This window comes from Micropterus dolomieu, linkage group LG20 (genome assembly GCF_021292245.1).
Source record: "Micropterus dolomieu isolate WLL.071019.BEF.003 ecotype Adirondacks linkage group LG20, ASM2129224v1, whole genome shotgun sequence".
NCBI classification, from domain to species: Eukaryota; Metazoa; Chordata; class Actinopteri; order Centrarchiformes; family Centrarchidae; genus Micropterus; species Micropterus dolomieu.
In genome coordinates this window covers 3,541,476-3,562,963 of record NC_060169.1, presented here as the reverse complement: position 1 = coordinate 3,562,963, position 21,488 = coordinate 3,541,476, and the positions used below count along the sequence as shown (strand labels likewise).

The following is a 21,488-nucleotide window of genomic DNA, read 5'->3' as shown; positions in this document are numbered from 1 at the left end:
GTTTCTGGGATCCACTATATCCCGGGACCTGAAGTGGGAGCCCAACACTGACACCATCATCAAGAAGGCCCAGCAGAGGATGTACTTCCTGCGTCAGCTCAGGAAGCTCAACCTGCCTAAAGAGCTGCTGATCCAGTTCTACACAGCCATCATCCAGTCCGTCCTCTGCACCTCCATCACTATGATCTGCCACCAAAAAGGACAGGAGCAGACTACAACGGACAGTCAGGACTGCAGAAAAAATTATCGGTGCCAACCTGCCCTCCATTCAGGACTTATACATTTACAGAGTCAGGAAACGAGCAGGAAACATCACTGCAGATCCATCTCACCCCGGACACAACCTGTTCCAGCTCCTCCCCTCTGGTAGGCGCTACAGAGCACTGTACGCCAAAACCAACAGACTCAGTTTCTTCCCACAAGCCATCACTCTGATGAACAGCTGATTTCTGACTCACAGTGTCAGGAACAATTCCTGTGCAATAACCCAGTAACTCTGTCTCTAATCAGCACCTGTTCACTGGTTTCCACTTATTATTTATTTATTCACCATTCTCTATTTCAGTGCTGTTCATACTATGTCATACTATGTCATATTGTATATACTCTATACCAATACACCTACCTCAGGTCATAAGGTCATAGGTCTTTTTCCAGCATCCTTTGCACTATGCTCCATCACACTGTGTACATGTGTACATGTATGTGTACCTGTACATCATATCCACCTTCAACATGTACATAATTAGAATAGTTCACTCTTGCATCCTTTGCACTCTGATCACTGCACTATTTGTCATTATGTCTATATTGTTTTGTTCATAGTGTGTATATTAGTGTTGTCTATTCTGTAGTTTGTGTCTGATTTTATTTTATTATTATTATATTATTATTTTATTATTGTATAAGTAAGCACATCGTGAGCAATGTACAATCCTGAGTCAAATCGTATGTGTGCACATACCTGGCAATAAAACTGATTCTGATTCTGCTGCTCTCATGATCGGATTGTGTGCGGAACCAAAGGCACCACAACTCTGTTTCCGGTTGGACCATAAACCAGGGGGACTTCCGTTGGTGCTTTTACTTGCTGGATAACGATGGCTTTCCCAGAGTTTACATCGGAGTAATTAAACTCAAAATTATCATCCCAAAATCCGAAGTATGTACACAGTTTATATGCTTATTAAAAGTATTATGTATTATGCTAACCAAAGTCACTTAGCTAACCATTGCTAACGCACAAGTTGGTTGCTGGGGAATAACTAACGTCGACACGCTGTTACCCTTAACTTAACGTTTATCAAATAATACAACGGAAGGTGCATTTAGCTAACACTTACAATAATTTAGTTGTTAATAATTAAGAGGCTCAACATCCAACCTTCAACAACTCGGTCCTGCAGTTTAAATGCACCCAAACAGCGTAACATGCTAGCGGCTGTGTTGACTGTTGTTGGCCAGAAATGTCTTTTCCCTGCGTTCAGTCACAGTTTCTTAAATTCATTAACATGTTTTAAAACAGCCACGGGGTGGGAAAAAAAAAGTCTAATTAAATAAACAATATCAATAATTTGATTTAGCATTAAGGAGGTCACCAGTATGCATCCTAATATTGTATTTAATGTATTTAATATGCATGCACCTTAGTTATTAACCCTTCTGCAGCTCTCCAAAGTTATAACTAGTATTTTATTATACGTTTTTTATTGTCTGATTTAAAAAAAACATTTATAGTTAATTGAATGTGTTTCTCTGTAACAGGCTCTTTCATATATACATTTACAGTGAGTGCACATGATAATTGAGATGTTCTGTGCTCACATTTAACTGCAGATCAATCTCTTCATTAGTACCTCTACTTTTTGCACCTGTTAGGTGTGTAGGAGAAGATTGTGATGTGTTTTAGGCTAATTCACTACGGCTTTAGCTATAATTACACTGACTGACTTATTGAAGAACAATAGAAAACATATGGGTAGTATCTGTATTTAGGGCCTATAGGCCTTTATCACAGTAGAAATCTTGAAAGAAAAACAATATCTTGCAAACAAAATAGAATAGAGCATTCATTTGACATTGAAGATATAAAAACAGGTCAAAGTTCATTTCAAAACAGTGACGTGATGTGAGTCTCAGACCTTCTGGTAGTTTGTGGCAAATTATTTGCACATCATTGTGGTTGTCTTTATCCTGCCTCTAACTTTCTTTTTATTGCTCTGCACAGGCTGATGGCCAGTCTAGCTCCTACCATCCCATCTGCTCTCGCCTCATTTCTTTCCTCGTTGCTTCCCCGCGGCTTCGCTGTGGGGCCATCACGGCTCTGCGAGGGCATGCTGGGGCTGTGGTGGGTTGGCCGCTCGCTGGAGGCTGGATCCCTGCTGGGGAGGGATGGGGACACAGAGTGGGCCTTGAAGGATCACACTAACCCGATGACTCAAAGCCGAGATGGTGAACTCACAATGAACTCTGAGTCCAAAACAGCTCAGACTAACAGCACAGAGGCAGAAAAGGTAAATTGAGTTCACAGTTTTAAAATGACAAACATGAATACAGCTTTGATCACTATTTAGATGAAGATTTTGTCATCACACTTTATATTGTAATTTTTTGAACATTTATTTCATTCAGAAATGAGCTTGAAATTACATGTTTAGTAGTAGATACATAGTTTTGTACCTAGTTCACATCTTTTTAGTCATGCAAAAGGAAATTAAAAGTACTCATTGCACATGAGGTAAATACAATTTTGAACCTGTTGCACCTAATTTTTGGGCCAGAGGGTGTGATGTGAGCGTTGCAGCTAGGGGCACCATAGCATGAAACAACAAGAGAAAGCTGTTTGGGTTCACTTCTGTTTAAAACAACCACAGCTGACGAGTTTGACGAAGCTCTAGCTGAACAGATATGACTGTAAACTGTGTGCCTCTGCGTATTTATGACACTTTGTCTCTTCTATCGGACAAAAATGCAATTGAAAACATATACTGTGGTCACAGAAATGCTCTGATTAGCTTTATATCACCCCCTTGAGGATGGATGTTTTTTTTTTACCTCCAAGACAGTGCGCATGAATATGCTCACAAGTGTGTTGCACGTTTTTGCCCGGTGAGCCAGGTGTTGTCGTTTGCGTTAGAGACTTAGCCACGGCGGCATTTTTGCAAAACTGGTTGAGGCAGATGGCCGTTCACCCTGAGTCATGTTTCTGCTGGTTTCCGCCTGCTGAAAGAGAGTTTTTCCTTGCTTATGGTGGGAACTGTTGGGTCTCTGTTAATATTATTTTGAAGGGTACGGTCTAAACCTGCTCTATGAAAAGTGCAATGAGATAACTTCTGTAATGAATTGACGCTATATAAATAAAATAAAATTTAATTTAAATAAATTCTACTTTCAGCATGCTAACATTTTCAGAAAGACAATGCTAACATGCTGATGTTAAGCAGGTATAATTTACCTTAAATGTGTACCATGTTCACCATTTTAGTTTAGTGCGTTAGCATGGTAACCTAAGCTAATATTTGCTAATTAGCGCTAAACACAAAGTACAACTGAGGTGGAGGGGAAAGTAGTAGTAGTAAATTTGACTTTGACCTGATGATGGCGCCAGAAGAAAAGTTACAGGATCACCAAAGGTATTACAATTTATCTTTTGGAGGACATGAATTTCAAATTTTTTTTTCCCAAATTTTTGGCAATGCATCCAATAATTATCAAGACATTTCACTTAAAACAACAAATGTCAGCTTCATGTTGGCGCAAGAAGAAAAGTCAGAGGTTACTAAATTCAGTAGGATTCCTCATTTGGGGAACATGAATGCCCGTACAAAATGTCTGGCAATCCATCCAAAAGTTTTTGAGGTCAACCCATATTGCTATGCATACTGACATTCAGCTAGCACGGCTAAAAACACCATCAACCTCCTGTCAACATTAAACAATTTAACCTCTCAGACATTATTTATATTATATGTCTTTGTTTCCCGTTCTTGGATATTTTTTTGCAGTGTTTAATTATTCAATAATTCATGTCTGTTTTAATTCTTTAACCCACTTGTGTTTTTAAACTCAAAGACTGTGTAGAGGCTAAGCCCAAGCTTTTCCCCTGAGGTCCTGTCCCGTGGTTGAGTAATTGATGCACTTTTACCTCGTTGGATCAATGAAAGTCCAAGTCCTCTTTGCAGTTAATGCAAGTTGCTGGGATGCGTATGTGCGTGGTCAAAAACTGTCTATGCTTCTGGGTGGCATCTGAAGACCCAAAGATTGGTTCCTATTTAGTCTAAGAGCGCTAATTGGCTCTTATAGACTGCTTTGTTTCTCCATGATGCAGCTGACACTCTGACGCCCATTAAGTTCACGTGTTTTACTGCTTTCTTAGAAACTGTCGCCATGATTGCATATGAATTCTTTTCATGCTTAACTGCAGAGCTTCTTCTTCATAAGTACCTGTAATTGTGCACCTTCACGGAGCTGAGAAAGAAGGATGTACTGAAAAGTAGCCTGGACGGGAACCTACAATTATCATATGTTTGGGCCATGAGTCACGGCTGCGTCTGAACAAGCTTTAAGTTATCCAAAACCAGTACTGCGGTAGAGAAACACACAACAGTGAGCACTCTGCAACAAAGATGCATCATTTTAAAAATAGAAATGCATATTCCAACTGTAAAATCGGTTTTATTATCATTTATCCAGCTTTGTGCTGATGTTTTTCCCCATTGTCATTCAGAATGTCTCAACAGCCTTGATAAGAAAGAAGCCTTGCAATTATGATTCAATTTAATATTCAAAAGGCAGTAGTCAAGTATCAATCTGCCACGTCCCAGACATTAATCCATCCTGGCTGACTGGTGCAAAGACATCACAATGTTCAGCCTTGAGGTTCTTCATCATTTTACATTCACCAGCAGCAACCATTTTGTCTCGGTTGCAGACAGAAGGAGCGGAGTTAATGCAAGCCTCTCTGCTTAATTGAGTGCATACCCTGTGGGATGATAATGAATCGGTCCTTGTAATTTCCACAAAGAAAGAGTCAGAGCAGCTTCACAGATAAAATGATGTGTTAATGTACAAGTGCACTGCAATCAATACACATTCAAATCACAACCTACCTATGGGTTCATTTTTGTACCGAGTGGGATTGAGTCAGACATGGACAGTAATTATCACTGTTATGAACATTAAAATGAAACTACATAGTGTTTTCACAGTTATTCTTAGTGTGGAAAATACTGACTAACACTGATGAACTTGACGGCATTTGATTTCTGTTACAACTCTATCTATCTGTCTGTCTGTCTGTCTAATTTGTTCCTTTATGCTCTTGTGCATTGATAAATATTTTATTTCTTATCCACTGACCAGTTACCTGTCAAACCATCAGAAGTAGGTTCATGGTTCATACATGAAGCATGATGCCATCCATAGTGACGAAATCAACAGCCCTCTCTCAACTTTCTTAGTTTTCTGAGTTCCTTACTAAAAGTTGCTCTCAGCAGCTTTGTGAACAGGTTTCTAGCCTAGTGGTAAGATAAGATACCTTCCCTAGTTATTTAGGCAGCATTAGAAATGCACCATATGTAAATATAAAAACATTTTGTAATGTAAATGTTGTCTTTTATAGGCACTAATGGAGATGGCAGCAAATAAAGAAGCTTTACTACAAAGCGCCGTCTGGATCAAGTAAGTTGACGCACTGCCTCGCACAAAGGGAACTGGGAGCTTTTTGTCTCTTAATCTGATTCGTAGAGATAATTTAGATTTTTGTAGGGTGAATAAACACTTGGATTGCTTTGCTTTATTTGTCAATAAAATGAAAAATACAACATATCAGACTTTGTCAAGTACTGGACGTATTTCCATCAGTGTCCCTGGTGTTTTCAAGATGGAGACAGGCTATCTTTGTCTCATCAAAGAATAAGTAAGAGAGTGTTTTTTTTTTCATGTTGTTTAGTGTGTGGGTCCAAGCAAAGTCTTAAATCTCTTTTTGAAATAAGAAGTGTTTCATCTGCTGTGCATCATAGTTATTTCTAGGGAATGTACTTTGCTTTGCTTCTTGATTATCTCTAATGTAGCTATTTCTAAATAATATATAATTATTACCAAAGCATCTTGGAACATAATCTTGTAATCACACTAGAGCCGCCCATTGTTGAATGAAAAAGGTAAGCCTACATATAGAGACTTATATGTGCAGCCCAGCAGGACTGTTTTATCCACCCATATCTACTCTCTCCTTATGCATCTTAAAAATAGTGTTTCCGGAATAAATAACTACTGAGTGAAAGCCAACATCAGTTTCACCGGCTACATTCTATTTAATGAATTCACCATCTGGCATCACTATAATACAAATAGGAACCGAGTGAATTACAGAAAATAAATAATTTCCATCAAAACAAAGCCATGTTGCTGTTAATATATCAGAATCAATCCAGTCAATCAAGTTAATACCCAGCACTGGTGTGATGCTTACCATTTTCACCATCTTAGTTTAGTTTGTTACCATGCTAACGTTTGCAATTGCACAAAACACAAAGCACAGGTGAGGCTGATGGCTATGTCATTAGTGTTTTTGGTCATTGGTCATTGGTCATGATTGCTCTAGATGAAATATTTTATTAATTATTAAGTTATTAGGATTTATCCTCTGGAGAACATGAATGTCTGAACAGAATTTCATGCCAATTAATTCAATAGTTTCTGAAATAAAGTGGTAGAAAGACTGACCAGATGACAGGTGAACATTGCCATCCATGGAGCCATACCGCTAGCATAGTAAAAAAAATGAATCATAAAAGCACATAATCAATACATCTATTTATGAAAATGAAAGAAAGTTTCCTAGACAAAAAAAAGCATCATAAAAGACAGATGTCTGGCATTATTCAAGGTGCAAACAATGGATTAAATGGTAAAACATAACACAATGCATTCAGATGTCCTCCTTCAGTTTAGGAATTATATGTAGCGTGCAGTATGTAAGCTTCGGCTTGAAGGTTAGAGGGTTTGAAAGTTCATGGCAACTATGGCACTAGAATACAGAAAACACTCTTCATCTTAGTGTTGAAACTACAGACTTAAGGGTGCTTAAATGAATTAAGATGTTATTAAAATCTTTCTTAGAGATGCTCGTGTCACCATTTGAAACTGACCTCATCCCGTACTAAAGGGCATCTCTTCAGTTCTTCCTTCTGTCCCTCCATATTTGAGAGTTTTACCATATTGAGCATGTTATGTTTTGTCAACGCTGTGGTTTGTGTGTCTTCTGCACTTTCTTGCTGTGTATGTACTGCCAACATTTTCTCCTGCTCCAGGCAGTGCACTGTGTTGTGTCCTGATTAAACTGGCCTGTGGTTCTCCCAGAGAGTGAAACTGGAGAAAATTGCATTTGCTGCCACCAAGTCTCCTTGTGATGAGCCACAAGGGAGAGCAGCTGCATTCTGGACTGCTCCCCAAACAAACTGTTATCTAATCTCCTAATTATAGACCGATCACCCATAACAGTATGACCACTGACAGGTGAAGTAAATAACACTGATTGTCTTGTTACCATGGCATCTGTCAGTGGATGAGATTTATTAGGTAGCAAGTGAGCATTGTGTCCTCAAAGTTGATGTGTTATAACTGGCGAGTGTAAGGATCCGACTTTGACAAGGGCCAAATTGTGATGGATAGACAACTGAATCAGAGCAACTCCACAACGGTCTGCAGTGGTCAGTACCTATTAGGAGCGGTCCAAGGAAGGAAAAGCAGTGAACCGGCGACAGGGTCGTGGGAGGCCAAGGCAAATAGCTGAAAGGGTTGATGCTGGTTCTGATAGAAAGTGCATCACAGTTTGTTGCGTAGCCGCAGACCGGTCAGGGTGCCCATGGTGATCCTATCCGTGGAACTGGACCAACAGACGACGGTGGCGTCATCTGAGGAATCAAGTTATAGATGTAACTTGATTCCTCAGACGAGGCAATACAAATTCTCAGCTGTGTTTGCATTCATTTGTGTTGATTTCCCCTCAGATTTGCCTGCCAGGCGCAATCCAGAGTCCAGCAGAACGTGGCAGTGCACTGTGCCTGTGGAGAGGCGTGTGTGGGCGAGTGCGTGGATGTGTGTCTGCGTGTGTGTCGGGACATCAAGCCAGGAACAGAGCTGCTGTTGTACGGAAACGCTGTGGGAAAAAGTCAGACAACAGAAAAGCCTGACGCACAGGACCACTCCGCTAGACACGCAGGTAACGGCTAAAGACAGGCAGACGGATGGTTATCGATCGATCAGCCAAAAAGATCAGCTGATTAGGTTTGTAGTCACATTGAAGTGACTTAGTGATTTAGTGATTAATAACCAGGTTTATCTTCCAGAACAGTGTGTGATTGGGTTCATTTTGCCAGCTTTGGGTATCAAAATGTGTCATGCAGTTTTATTCAAATTAAAAACTAATCCAGTATAGAAAACATTTTCAAGTATTAAGTTTGCAGTTATAAATGTTAGTATGTCATTAGTAAAGGCTTATTGGCCCGTTAACTCTGATGTCTTCTTCTTCAAATTGTGTAAATGTAAATGCGCTTTTACACTACATCTGCATTCACCATTGCCAGGGGCAATTTGGGGTTCAGTATCTTGGCCAGGGGCACTTCGACATGCAGTCTGGAGGAGCCGGGGATTAACGAGCAACCCGCTCTACCTCCTGAGCCACAGCCGATTAGCTACTTGGAGTCAATGATTTTCACTGAGTGGTTAGTCACCACCATAATTTTAATGTGGACAACTAAAGCTGGCCAATAATTCAGTATTATCATTTAAATTCATCTCATTTAACTATTTTCCCTGTTATTTTTAATATTTATTATATAACATCCTCATCTCAGGAAGTAATGATTCAGTTTTTTTCAGTCACATGTATACGGAAAAAAGTAACATTACTAAAAGCTCTCACAACTTCCAATCCTAAATACTAGGTATTGTATTTTTTTTTATTTAAAGGATTTTGTTTTGGATTAAATATAATTCGCTTAAAGCTGCATTAGTCCGTTTTTGTTTTTTGGCCAACCAAAACAACAAGCTGAAAGACACAAAAAACACCGTAAAGTTGAGGGAAACTGGAGAGTCCGGTGATAACTCAGTGGCTTAATCACTACAAGTGACCCCTTTTACATTACACACTTCACTATATAGAATTATTAATTAATGCAGCTTTAAAATGATGAAAATGAGTTTATTTTTTTACCCCATTAGTTTGAATACTTTAATGCATATTATCAACATTGAGTCAGCGATGTAGTAATTACATCAATATTAATTTAATCCATGATTGTCCGTCACTTCTCACAGTCTGATTACTGATTTATAATGAATTATAAATGATTGTCTTGCATTAATTAAGTCAATAATGATGAGTATTACAGTAAAGTGGTAGCAAACAGGTTATATGGCCCTGATGAATGCCATTAGACTCTGGCTGCTTCAGTCTACTTCATATTAATTAATTCTCTCCACCTGGAGGAGCTAGAGGGACAGTTAACTCCAGAGTTCAGAGGACTCAATAACAACAATTGACCCCAGAAATCCTCATTTACCCATCCAGTTTTATAATTACAGCCCCAGACAAAGAGTAAAAACGAAGGCCTTAGTAGATGAATGAGCATCGACGCCATTGATCAGCTCAATGATGAAAGCAGAATTTCCACATCATCATTATTTATTGTCACTGACATCAGTTAGTTTCAGTTGAGAGCTTTGTGAGGGAAAACCTTTCTAGTCGACTGAAATGCACTCAAAAGGAGGATGAGAGTTGGAGATGAATAATTAGAGGATGAATCATTTCTGGCACACACAAAATACATCAGTTAAATGAAAACACCAAGCAAGAAAACAAAATCATTAAAGCACGTTTGTTATATAGTAATAATGTGCTCTCCAGCTTGCCTTTTATTATTTCTGGTTTGTGTAGCATTTATGTGCTGTTATTGATGAGCCATTAAGGAGAACGTTCATGCAGAAAGTACCCAGCAGCAACAGACTGCGGCTGTACTGTAGATATCTTATTAAACTCTTGCTCTTGTAGAGCGCTGATTTAAACAGATTGAGGCTATAAATCATGAATGCATCTCCAAAACAATTATGAATGCTAAATGAAAGATAATAAGATAAGAGGCCTGCAGGGAAATTACATTGTTTTAGTAGCACATATCCATTAGCTTTGGAAGAAAGTTGTAATTTGGGCAAAAAATACAATAACATATATAAAATAACCTTTTAAAGTGAATAACAAGTAATAAAAGACAAAAGCAAACAAATAAATAGAATATCAACATATTGTAATTCCAGAGGAAAAACACAGCAGCACAAATGTTGTTGTTTGGTTTTTTTTACATTGTGCTATTGTTAAATTTATTTGAAAAGTATCTGAATACTTCCTCTACCAATCGTACTCTTCAGCATTGTACAGAAATTCAGTGTGAAGTATTGGAGATCAACAGTGTGTGAAAACTGTCAAGTTACCATAACAGTAACTTAAAATAAATAAAGTCTGTAATCATTATTTTATAATGCCTATTTTGATCATTTAGTGTTTTGAGGATTGTTTGATTAACCGTTTATTGTTAAATCTATAGAATGACAAAAAGCCCACGGTGATGTCCTCTTGTTGCTTGTTTTGTCTGACCAAGAGTCCAGATTTATTCAGTTTACAAGGATATAAAACAGAGAAAAGTCACAAATCCTCTATCTAAGAGGCTTAAACCAGAGAATGTTTGGTATTTTTGCAATTATACATCAATTGTCAAAATTGTTGCAGATACGTTTTCTATTAATCAGCTAACCATTGCACACGGTAATCTTTTTTGTTGAATAGATAACAAAGTGGAACAGATAAAAGACCCAGAGACTGTAGTTACCAACATATCGATCACTCATGGAAAGGAAGAGGAGACTGAAGACAAACAGGAGGAAGAACAGAACAAAAACCAAAGCAGAAGCATCAAGAGAAGACACCCAAACACACACATGAGGAAGAGGAGAGCCAAGAAAATCCACACAGACAGAACAGCTAACACATCCAATAAAAGTGTCGCAACCACAACAGCAGGTGGACACACAAACAGTAGAGGCAGTGTCCCGGCTGTTGTGGACCGACAGTCGCGCTGTAAATCTGCAGACGGACAGGCAGACTCGAGAGGCCTCTCTGCACCTCCTCCTGCCCGCTGCAGCTCCCGCCTAGCTGCTAAACCGCGTCGCGTTCACTGTCTGACCAGCCGAGGGAAGCAACCCCCTGCCCGCCCCGACCTGCCCAAACAGACAGAGGGACGGTGCCGGAGCGCCACAGAGGGCTCCAAGCCTGTCACAGAAAAGGAGGTTTCCGTGAAGATATCACACCAGGATGCTGTGGCTATTTCAGCTGCCTATGTAGCCGGGGCGGCGTGGCGTCCAGAGATCAGAGAGAGGCGCTACAGATGTTCCAGCTGTGGCAAGAAGTTCTTCCAGATCGGTCACTTAAAGAAACACCAGTTCAGTCACACAGATGAGAAACCCTTCAGCTGCCAAGAGTGTGGGAAAAACTACACCTCTGCAGAAAGCTTCAGAGCCCATCAGGTAGGAGGTGTGATTGGATGATTGAGTGGATGAATTTCTTTTTTTTTTAATTTTCTTGAGTTCAAAGTCCAAAAGGATAACTTAAATTTGGTTATTTAAGAGGTGTGACCAAGATATGTAGTAAGTAAATTCTAAACAGTAAATGTCACTGGAAATGTATTAGTATTGTTTATAACAACTATGAACGACAACACAAATATATTTAAATTAAGATGAAAAAAAATAAGACTAACATATAAAATCCATCCTATGAAAAGACAAGTATAATAAATATAGCTGAACGATAATAGAAATATAGAGTAACTTAACACAAGGCTGAAAAGCTGATTCAACTCTGTTTTACGTCTGACCGCCGCAGTCACAGGGTAGTGTGGCAGTTCTGTAGTACACCCGTACGTCACTGCTGCAAAAACAAGACTTTCAGAGGGGTTAAGTTACTCATGTAGCATCTCATCGCAAGTCCATTTTACTAGCGGCCAAACAAGCATGTGTAACGGGGTGGATCAATTGTGTCACAATCCCCCCGAAATGACTCGTTTCACTATCAGAATGTGATCTGTAGCGGCAATTTGTCCTCAAGAGAAATCAAACAAAAAGAACAAAAACTAAAATAAAGATAAAACAAATCTTACGCGGGGAAATATAAGTGTCCAGGCAAGCATAGCGTTTATGCGGTTTATTTCCATTTCAAGCAAGTAAACAAACAAATAATAAAATAGCGTCTGCAGCCTCTCTTGCCCTGGTTTAAAAACCATGCACCTTCTACCTGTGCTAAATGTGACTACCCCTAAATGTAGATTCACCTGCCCAAGCTACCCAGTTCCTCCAAAACAAAAGCCCAAATAAATTAACTAAAATAATAATATTAACATTGCCATCAAGCTAATTCTTTAAGGAAAAAACGCAACAAAATAAATTAATATTTAGTTATTACATTAAATTAGAAAACAAGGAGTAGCTCCAATATGATCCATTCGGTCGATAACATTTGAAAAATCTAGAAGAGCCGCACAATTATCATATTACTCCCATTCAAGTTAGTGTGGGGCTAAACCTGAAGTTAGCTGCCTCGGCCGGCAGAAGTAGAAGGTGTAACACAACCGCCAACTAGCGTTTTGGTGGTGTAATTGCAGAACGACACAGACACCAACGCACACCTCCTCCTTAAGTTTTTAGCCTTCCTAAATACGGCGTGCATTTATGATTAGAGCCCGGTGTATTATGGATATTTGAGGCAAATATAATTTATTCAGAGTTTGTGATAATATATCAGCCAGTGTATTTTTTTTTTTTACACAAACAAATCTGACTAATAGCAAGAAATATCAGTACAGAATTGCCAAAGAAGGTGGTAATTGTAACTCCACAAAGACGTCTTTCCTCTTTCATTCTGTTGACTCTTGATTCTGCTATAATAGTTGTTATCCTGTTTGCTCAGTTATCCACAGGATTAAAAAAAAACAAAAAACCCTTGACAACTAAATGGCCAAAACAAGTTATGTCACCATTGGCTTTTTTTAAGCGGTGTGTGTGGGTACAGGGAGTTTTTCCCTCTACTGAATGCTCCCTTGATGGCCACGAGCTTAGTCATCATGCAGAGTAGCAATTTACTCATCGCAATGAATAGAAACAATAGAAGTAGTAATAATATATTTTATTTCAAATAATAATGGTGTTATTTTCTAGATGAGTCACCGCGGAGAGCGTCCTTTCTCCTGTCCTCACTGTGAGAAGACCTACGGCCTGAAGCGGGACCTGAAGGAGCACATGGTCCTGCACACCGGAGAAAAGCCTTACGTCTGCGAGCACTGTGGCAAGGCATTCGCACGCCGCCCCTCCCTACGCATCCACCGCCTCCTTCACTGCAGCAGAATGATTTACACACAGCCGCCTAAGGTACTAGCAGCTAGTTACTGTTACTCTGCGCTGTTAAAAGTTCCCTATGGCATTTTAGACCTCTGGTAGCTCTACGGAGCTGTTTTTCTGTGAGTGGAGCCTTGTTTTGTTTATCTCGTGCACACGAGGGCGCACATTTGACAAAGTCCTACCAATGGTTCCTATGATTCCACTGATCTACAGGTGCAGTTAACACGCCATGAAACACTGCAATGCAGCAACAAAGGCAGGAAAGAAGAAGAAAAGTGCATGCTAGTGAACATGTAAACTATGCTGGATTTAAAGTACTTGCAATAAAACTAATTGCAAATGTTGTGTGAGGAATGAAATACATTAAGCCACACGGTAGAGGTCAAGGATACACACAATGCATTTTGGTGAGTAACACTGAATGTGAACATAACTTCTTTTTTTTTTTTACAAGGAAACTCCATGTGGCCCCTTTAAGTGCTTGTTCACCCATCTTTGGCGACATTTTCAAATTATCTCTGTGTTAATAAGGTGGACGGTGGGCAGCTTAATTGATTCATTTTTCACTCATGTACATAATTTCTCCTGAAATCTGCAATCACAAAGGAAGAATTGTTGAATAATTGTTGTTGCTGCTGCTTCACCTTCCTCTCAGCTATTTCCAACTTTAAAACACAGTTTCTTAAAAAAGTCCCTGCACCTCTCAGCCCACAATCTTTCACATAACATCGTTAAATTTGCATGCTGGTCTTGTTTTTTTTTCCCCGAACAGCAGTTTGATCTTAAAGTATTTAGAACTAGGGGAGAAAGACACGCTACATCTGATTTAGCATTTTCTCTCCCAGGTGCAGTGTGCTCTCTGCCCCAAGCTGCTGGCTAACTCCGGCTCTCTGAGGAACCACATGAAGCTCCACACGGGGGAAAAACCTCACATCTGCCAGCACTGTGGGAAGTGCTTCAGTCAGAAAGGTAATGTCCGAGGCTCAAGCCTGATCCTGGAGATGCCACGAGCTGTTAAAGAGTCAGTTGTTGTTGTTTTGTGGAGAACTTACTAAAGGCCAGCGGGGGGACCGACCTCCTGACTGATATTGTCACTGAGGATTTCAATAAGGACTGTATTCACTAGTCTAAAGAGGTTGTGTTGTTCAGGTGGTGTCGATTAGAACACCCACAAAGCAGCCTTGTTTTACTTTCTTTAATCTTGGTTGCCTTTAACAGACGCGTGATTCCAATAGTTATAGTGTGTGGTCTGCCAAGAACAAAATTAGCAATAATCAGAAACATTGTCCCTGCATCACATGAACAGAGTTATCATGCTGCCTAATGCATAACTAATATTCATTAATCACTAGAAACTTAACAGACGGCACTAACGAAACTAAACGAAACTAAACTCGTGGCTGCACACGGAGGGCGCAGCTAGACAACTACATCATCAAACAAAGTCTTTTCTACAGATATCAGTAAGCTAAGTATTCTTGCAACCCAGGGTCCGTGGGATGTAAATTATGGTAAAAATTAATTGATCAAGTAAAAAAAACAGCAAAGATAAACAGTGTTTCAAACAAAATCTTATTAATGGTTTAGATTCTGAATGCACCTCCCTCCGCTTGACCACTTTTTTCATGTTGAAAAATGTTAGATAAAAATGTTTAATGAGCAAAACAATCTGATGATCAACAGCAGGTTTTACTAACTCCTAACTTTAGCCCGGGATCTGACCTGCAGTGCAGCGGTGAGTTTTCTTCTCACATCACCACCTGACTGTGACTCACTGAGCCCAGCTTTTCTTTTTAAAGTTAAAATGCGTCTCTCATCTCGTAATCAGTTTAGTTTCTATACGATGGTCTAAACAGCTAGCTCTCGTTTTCTGTCATGTTTAAAGCTCCTCTCATGCATAAAGTACAGATTGCCTGTCTGTACATTTTGAAGGACAAAGTCTTCCTCCTCCTCAGCAACAAAACACATCGTTGCTCAGTTCAGTGCACTCAGGGGGTTTTAACAGTTACAACTTTACTTGGTCTTTGTTTGTTAACAAACTTTAGATAGATATTCCTGTAGAACTGATATCACGGTGTCTGTTCGTTGACTTTATGAATCTTCTATCCTTATCTCACTGTTACTATTTATGTATCATTGAACATTTCAAAAAGGGAAAGAAATAAACAAACCTCACATGGAGACATGTTTGTTTCCTGTTTTTAGTCTCATTACACTCACACTCCATCTGGTCGCCTAATAATGATGTCTTTAAAGCAACGGACTCTAGAGAATCTTGGGAAATAAAAGGAAAATCTGTGGCTACACTGTTCTACAAAAGTTACACGGTCTCGCATTGAAGGAATACTATAACATTTTGGAAACTACACTTGTCAGTTGTCTTGCCTGCCAGGTTTAAAATGATTGACATTTCTTCACTGTGCTTGGAGAGAGAATAGGCAAGGACATGTTTTTAGCTTAACTAAGCACCATTGCTGCCAACTTAACGACTTTCTTACTAGATTTAGCAACTTCTTTTTGTCTAAATAATAACTAATGACAAAGGTAACTGATCATATACCAACCTTTCAAGCAGACTTTAGCTATTTTCCATTAACTAATCGTTGGCACCACTGCTCAGCACAGCTAACCTCCACGAAAATAGAAAAAAAGGCCAAATTATGTCTTTGTTTTCACATTGTATCTTGTCAGGTACACCAGGACTAGATGTTTTTGGTCATAAGTAGCTCTAAAGCATTCCAGTGTTTCCCAAATATGGACTTTATTTGGGTGGGCCGCCCATTTTAGCATTTTGCAGAGAAACACAAAGAGATGTTATCCATTACGTTACAAGATGCAAATGCGGGAAATATTTAAAGCACGGTCCAGGTAAAGCAACAGTGCAGATGTCATTCGTTAGCCACAACATTGGTTTCGTTTTACTAGACTACGTCATTAACAAGCCTCCTCCACATGCAGGTCACGTGCAAAAAATCCAGAAGACAAGTTCGGTGTCTTTTCAGCGGCATTATAAAACGTACTGTTGGGGTGGTGATGCTTCGCTTTTGGAGTGGGAGACCTGGGTTCAATTCCCACTGTGACATCCACCAGTGTGTCCCTGAGCAAGACACTTAACCCCTCGTTGCTCCAGAAGCGTGTGACCTCTGAGATGTAAAGCAATTGTAAGTCAATAAATAAATGTAAATGTACTGCTGATGGAGAAAGTCAGCAGAGCAGGTGTAGGTGTATGCGAATATAACTGAAGGGAAAGGCAATTACATAAGTGAGTAAACACTAAAATAAGATGGAGAAATAATCTAGTAGAAACAGAATCTAAACTAAAAATTAGAAACTATTTAGAAACTAAATATACCCTGCCAACACTGACCAACACTTTCATTCTGCATTCCTCATGAAGCACACACAAACAACATCTCAATCAGCTTTGGAGTTATTAAAATGCAAAGTGGCACCTTTGACAGAGCTAGGCTAGCTGTTTCCTCTTGCTCCACAAGCTAATTGCCTCCCAGAGCTGCCGTTTTACCAAGTACACATGAAATTGATATTGATCTTCTCATCTGACCTTCAGTAAGAAGTAAACGTATTTTCCCAAACGTCAAAGTGTTCCTTTAATCATAAAAGACAGAACACATCATTGTGTTGGGATTATATTGATGGGTTAAGTTGTTTTTGTGACACTCAGAGGATGTCTCCAGCTGTGATCAATTCCTGCAATTTATGTTTTCATTCGTCAAAGTGACAGCATCAATTTGGTGAGAGAACCTATTATTCACATATTATTGGAAAAATGCATATTCACAGTTCCCCTGCGGCCACAACCAAGTATAATCTCCGACTATCTCTGTCTTCCAGTCTAACTGTCTGTCTGTGCGTCTCTCAGGGAACCTCGAGTGCCATCTGAGAATTCACAATGGAGAGAAGCCGTATCCCTGCTCCGAGTGTGACCAGAGTTTCTCCCAGAAACCAGAACTCCGTCGGCACATGTTTTCCCACACCGGCGGAGGTTTCCTCTGCAGCTACTGCGGAAAATCGCTGAGGGACCCGCACAGCCTGAAGTCACACGAGAGACTGCACACTGGAGAAAGACCCCATCGCTGCCCTATCTGTGGAAAAGGTCAGAACATGATATAAAAATTTAAAAGTCAAATTCAAAACAGGTCAGGGACAATTCCTCTTATCTCACCTAGATAAGTAATTCCATGTGGAATTTGTGATGCCCAATTCCCTCTGCACTACAGTCCTTATTACTGGGATTGAAGCAGTGTAGCAGAACGTCGCCTTTTACACCACGGCAAGGTGGAACCAAAGTCAGAAAGTTTTAAAATTCAGCACATGGTGGTTTTAAACTTGCGACAATTGATTTTTGGCCACTTGTATTTACAGCTTGTTGTGCTGCCCCCAACTCTGACATCACGAAGACACAGAACAACAACCACCTGAAAATCTGTTTTTTAGCTTGTTCACTTCACATCTGCCTGCTGTGGCTGGAAACGACACTGATGAGAGCATTGGGAGGGAAAGTTGTTGTTAAAAAGATCTATAGCGATGAGGGGAACTGCAGATTTGGGTCACTGTTTCTTCTGTATTATGTGTAGATAAATGAAACCAGCATTCAATATCACAATTACATAATTTTTTAAGATTTCTTGCGGTGTTTTCATAATATTATGATGTATTTCTAAAGATTTTTAACATTTGAGGACTGAAATATTGACTGTATCACGTCAGTCGGTCCAGTCAAGGCAGTCGCAGCTCACCACACTTCTTAAAAAGAGTTTAGCATTGCACTCCTTTTAACTTTAAAAAAGCAATCATGTCTTAAATCAAAATCAGCAGAACCAGAGGTATCGTCTTTTTAACTCCACACATTCTACTTCTGTCAAAACCTGGTGCCTACATTACCCACAGTGCAACTCAACCGGCAACAGTTTGGTCGGAGATTCAGGCGTGTTACGGTAGTAGCTGCTAATGTAGCCAGGATCCTCTATCCTGCATCAGAGATGAGGAGTGTCCTACAGAGGTCTGAAAAGCTCACTTCAGATTGTTGTTTTTTTAGTAACTTGTAGTCTTCAACCCAGCCGACGCTGACTCAAGTGATTTCGCTTAAGAATGTCAATGTCCCACACATTGTAGATTAAAAATTTCTTTAAAAGGCCATTCAAATGTAGCTCATAAACCCCATTCCCTCTTAAAAATAGAGACGTGTCAACCTGTTGACCTTATTGTTGCTTAACAGACATTTTAAATAAGAGATTTAGCTGTTTCATGTGTAAAATGTTAACATGTTAGACAATTCTTATTCAAATAAAAGAATTCATTCATGTTATGCTGTTTCCAAAATGCTCTCGTGGCTAAAAATTGAATAAGAGGAGAGTTTTAGAGTGAAAAACAAACTGCAGCTGAAACAAAACAAATGAAATAAGCCAGTCAGCAGCCAGTTGCCCTCTAACCACCTTGTTTGTCTCACTCAGAGGGCAGCAGATGTTCTGTCCTACATACATGATTGGAAAGCATAAACACAGATTCCACAGGTTGTTCACATATACTTTTTATGAAACGTGTTTGCTGAGTTCAGTAGTTCCATTATTGATGAACTCAAATGTTTTTTTAGGCAGTGGCATTTTTATCCCTCGTGACTGGCTAACAGACACAGGTGGCTTGTATTTCTTTTCATTATTTTTCATTATTTTTGTGAAATATGTTTACAGAAGTGAATTGGTGTTTTTTTTTTTGTTGACTTCATTTATTCAAAGTTATATGATAGTTTCTTTATATTGAGGATATAATATAGCACAATTCAGGCAGTTTTAGAGTGCTTTACATACAATTTGACTTAAATGACATGAAAAGACCAAAACCAACAAGGAAAGATCTTAGTTCTAAGTATTGTGTGTCTCAGCCTGGTATCTCTTCTTCCTCTCAGATATGGAGCTTCATTGTTGTCCAAAAACTACTAAAAACACATCAGTGAGCCTCACTGACTCACTGCGATGTTTCTTCTTCTTCACCATTAATGCACACACTGTAGTTTATTCTTGTTAAATCCCACATACACCGTCCTGCCGCCCCAATATTAGGGAACCAAATGTGGATTCATCTGCCGCTGAAAATAGTTCCCAACAAATGCACTATTTCTTCCTGTTTAAGGAATGTTTGCTAAAACTGCAGTGAGCAGCTGTGTTAGGCAGAGAGACATTTTAAAAGTAAAACTATATATCTGTGAGCAGTTTTTAGAGATTTACATCTTCAGGAGGAACCAGTGGGCTTAGACGGAGTAGAGAAGTCCAAAAGTATTGAGAGACGGGCTAACACATTGTTGGTTTTAGTCTTTACATGGTATTTTCTGACATAATGAGAGATGGTTTAATGATTACCAACAATTTTGGTAAGAATTAAGAAAAATCAAATAGCAAACACGAGGTTAAGAAAACTGGTAATGTAACAAAGTGAGTGTTTCTTTAACTGTTAATTGATGTTAATAAAGTTTTTATGGACGGGTGATTTTGCCGTTCAGATTTGATTTTTTTTTCCCCCCCCTCAGGCTACACCTTGGCGACCAAGCTGAGGAGACACATAAAGTCGTCTCACGTGATGGAGAAGCCGTACAGCTGCCACTGTGGTGCTTCCTACACTGTGAGACAAAGTCTGCAGAGGCACCAAGCTCAGCACAGGACTGAGGGAGGAAGTCAGGAGGAGGTGAAGGTGGCGGAGTCGGAGGGAGGACACGGAGAGGAGGAGGTTGTGCAAGAGGTAGCAGCTTTAGGCTCCCGTCACCCAAAGCCAATCAGAGGCAGGCCCAAGAAGAATTCGCTACCTCAAGGGGAAGGCGTTGAGGAGGAGGGCCAAGTGAAGCGGAAAAGGGGACGAGGAAAAGGGGAGGAAAAGGAGGCGAGGCAAGAAGAGAAAGAGACCTCGAGAGCAGACAGGGGAGGAGATGGAGAGGCTTCAGGTGACATCCAACATGCTGTCATCTACGTCCACACAGATGACCTGTCCACGCCAAGCTCCACCCCTCTGCTCCTCGCCTCAGAGAGTTCGCTGCATGCAGGGACAGAGCAGGAGCTGGTGGAGGTGGTGATATCAGAGGGCGCAGAGCAGTGCATCGTGGTCCACGGGCAGCCGGCGGTAGGAGAGCTGCTGATCCTACAGGAGGAGGGCAGCGGACTCTGCTCTGTGGCGCAGACAGTTGAGATAAACACAGTGTAGTACAAGGATCCTGTCATCTCCTCCACCTTCCCTCCTCCTGCCCTGTCTTCATTTTCTTCAGCTTATTATTATTATTTGCATACCCCAGATTGCCTTTGAACAACCTCTACAGAACAGATGTGAACTCATTAGACATTATTAGCAGCTGTGACGTTTCCCAGTCGACAACTAGAGAAGTAAGAGTCCTGACTACTACTTAGATGCCAGCATGTTTTGTTGCATTGAGAGGTATTTGCTGCTCGTGTAGAAACTGTTCCCTGAGCTTCTTCAAGGGTGGATTTCTTTAGTTGTGGTTGTTGAACATCAGTGCGCTGTTTGATTCTGAGTGGCTGACAGCTAAAGCTGACATTTACTGCTGATGCTTAAGATAAAACAAATACTTAAGCTGTCACAGTACATTGAAGTTCAACTGGAAGTATCTCAACGTGATATATCTATCTATATCTATCTATATCTAGTGTTAAACAAAATAAAACAGCAAATACACACAGAAATGCAACCTACTGTAGGTGCGTCTTTATGTTTAAGTGTTTTTGAGTGGACTCTTCCTTTAATTTGATTACTTCTATGTTGGGCTGGGTATCAAAATGTAACTGAATATTTTATTTGACAAAGTATAATGCACAAATTCACCTCTAACTGAATATTAACACACAGTCAACACTTTCACAGCTCTCCCAGCTATTGAATAAGGTCACTATACATGTTGACAGTGTGCAGGAGCTGATTCTTTGTTTTAAACGAACCATTGCTTTATCTCCTACGCACCTGACTGAATACATGTATGCAAAGACGTTTTCTGCACAACCAACAAAAAATGAAAACTCGCATTTGTT

At 39.8% G+C, this 21,488-nt stretch overlaps 1 protein-coding gene across 1 annotated transcript; it reads left to right on the top strand.

Moving 5' to 3' along the window:
- The first annotated feature begins 1,020 nt into the window (after window positions 1–1,020).
- Window positions 1,021–21,151, top strand: LOC123959486 (zinc finger protein 408-like). The gene is made up of 9 exons (XM_046033578.1): window positions 1,021–1,162; window positions 2,228–2,513; window positions 5,621–5,679; window positions 8,013–8,224; window positions 10,844–11,580; window positions 13,267–13,476; window positions 14,292–14,415; window positions 17,327–17,560; window positions 19,988–21,151. Exons 2-9 carry the CDS (start codon window positions 2,232–2,234, stop codon window positions 20,650–20,652), a joined length of 2,523 nt encoding a protein of 840 aa, XP_045889534.1. The 5' UTR covers window positions 1,021–1,162; window positions 2,228–2,231; the 3' UTR covers window positions 20,653–21,151.
- Window positions 21,152–21,488: the final 337 nt, after the last annotated feature.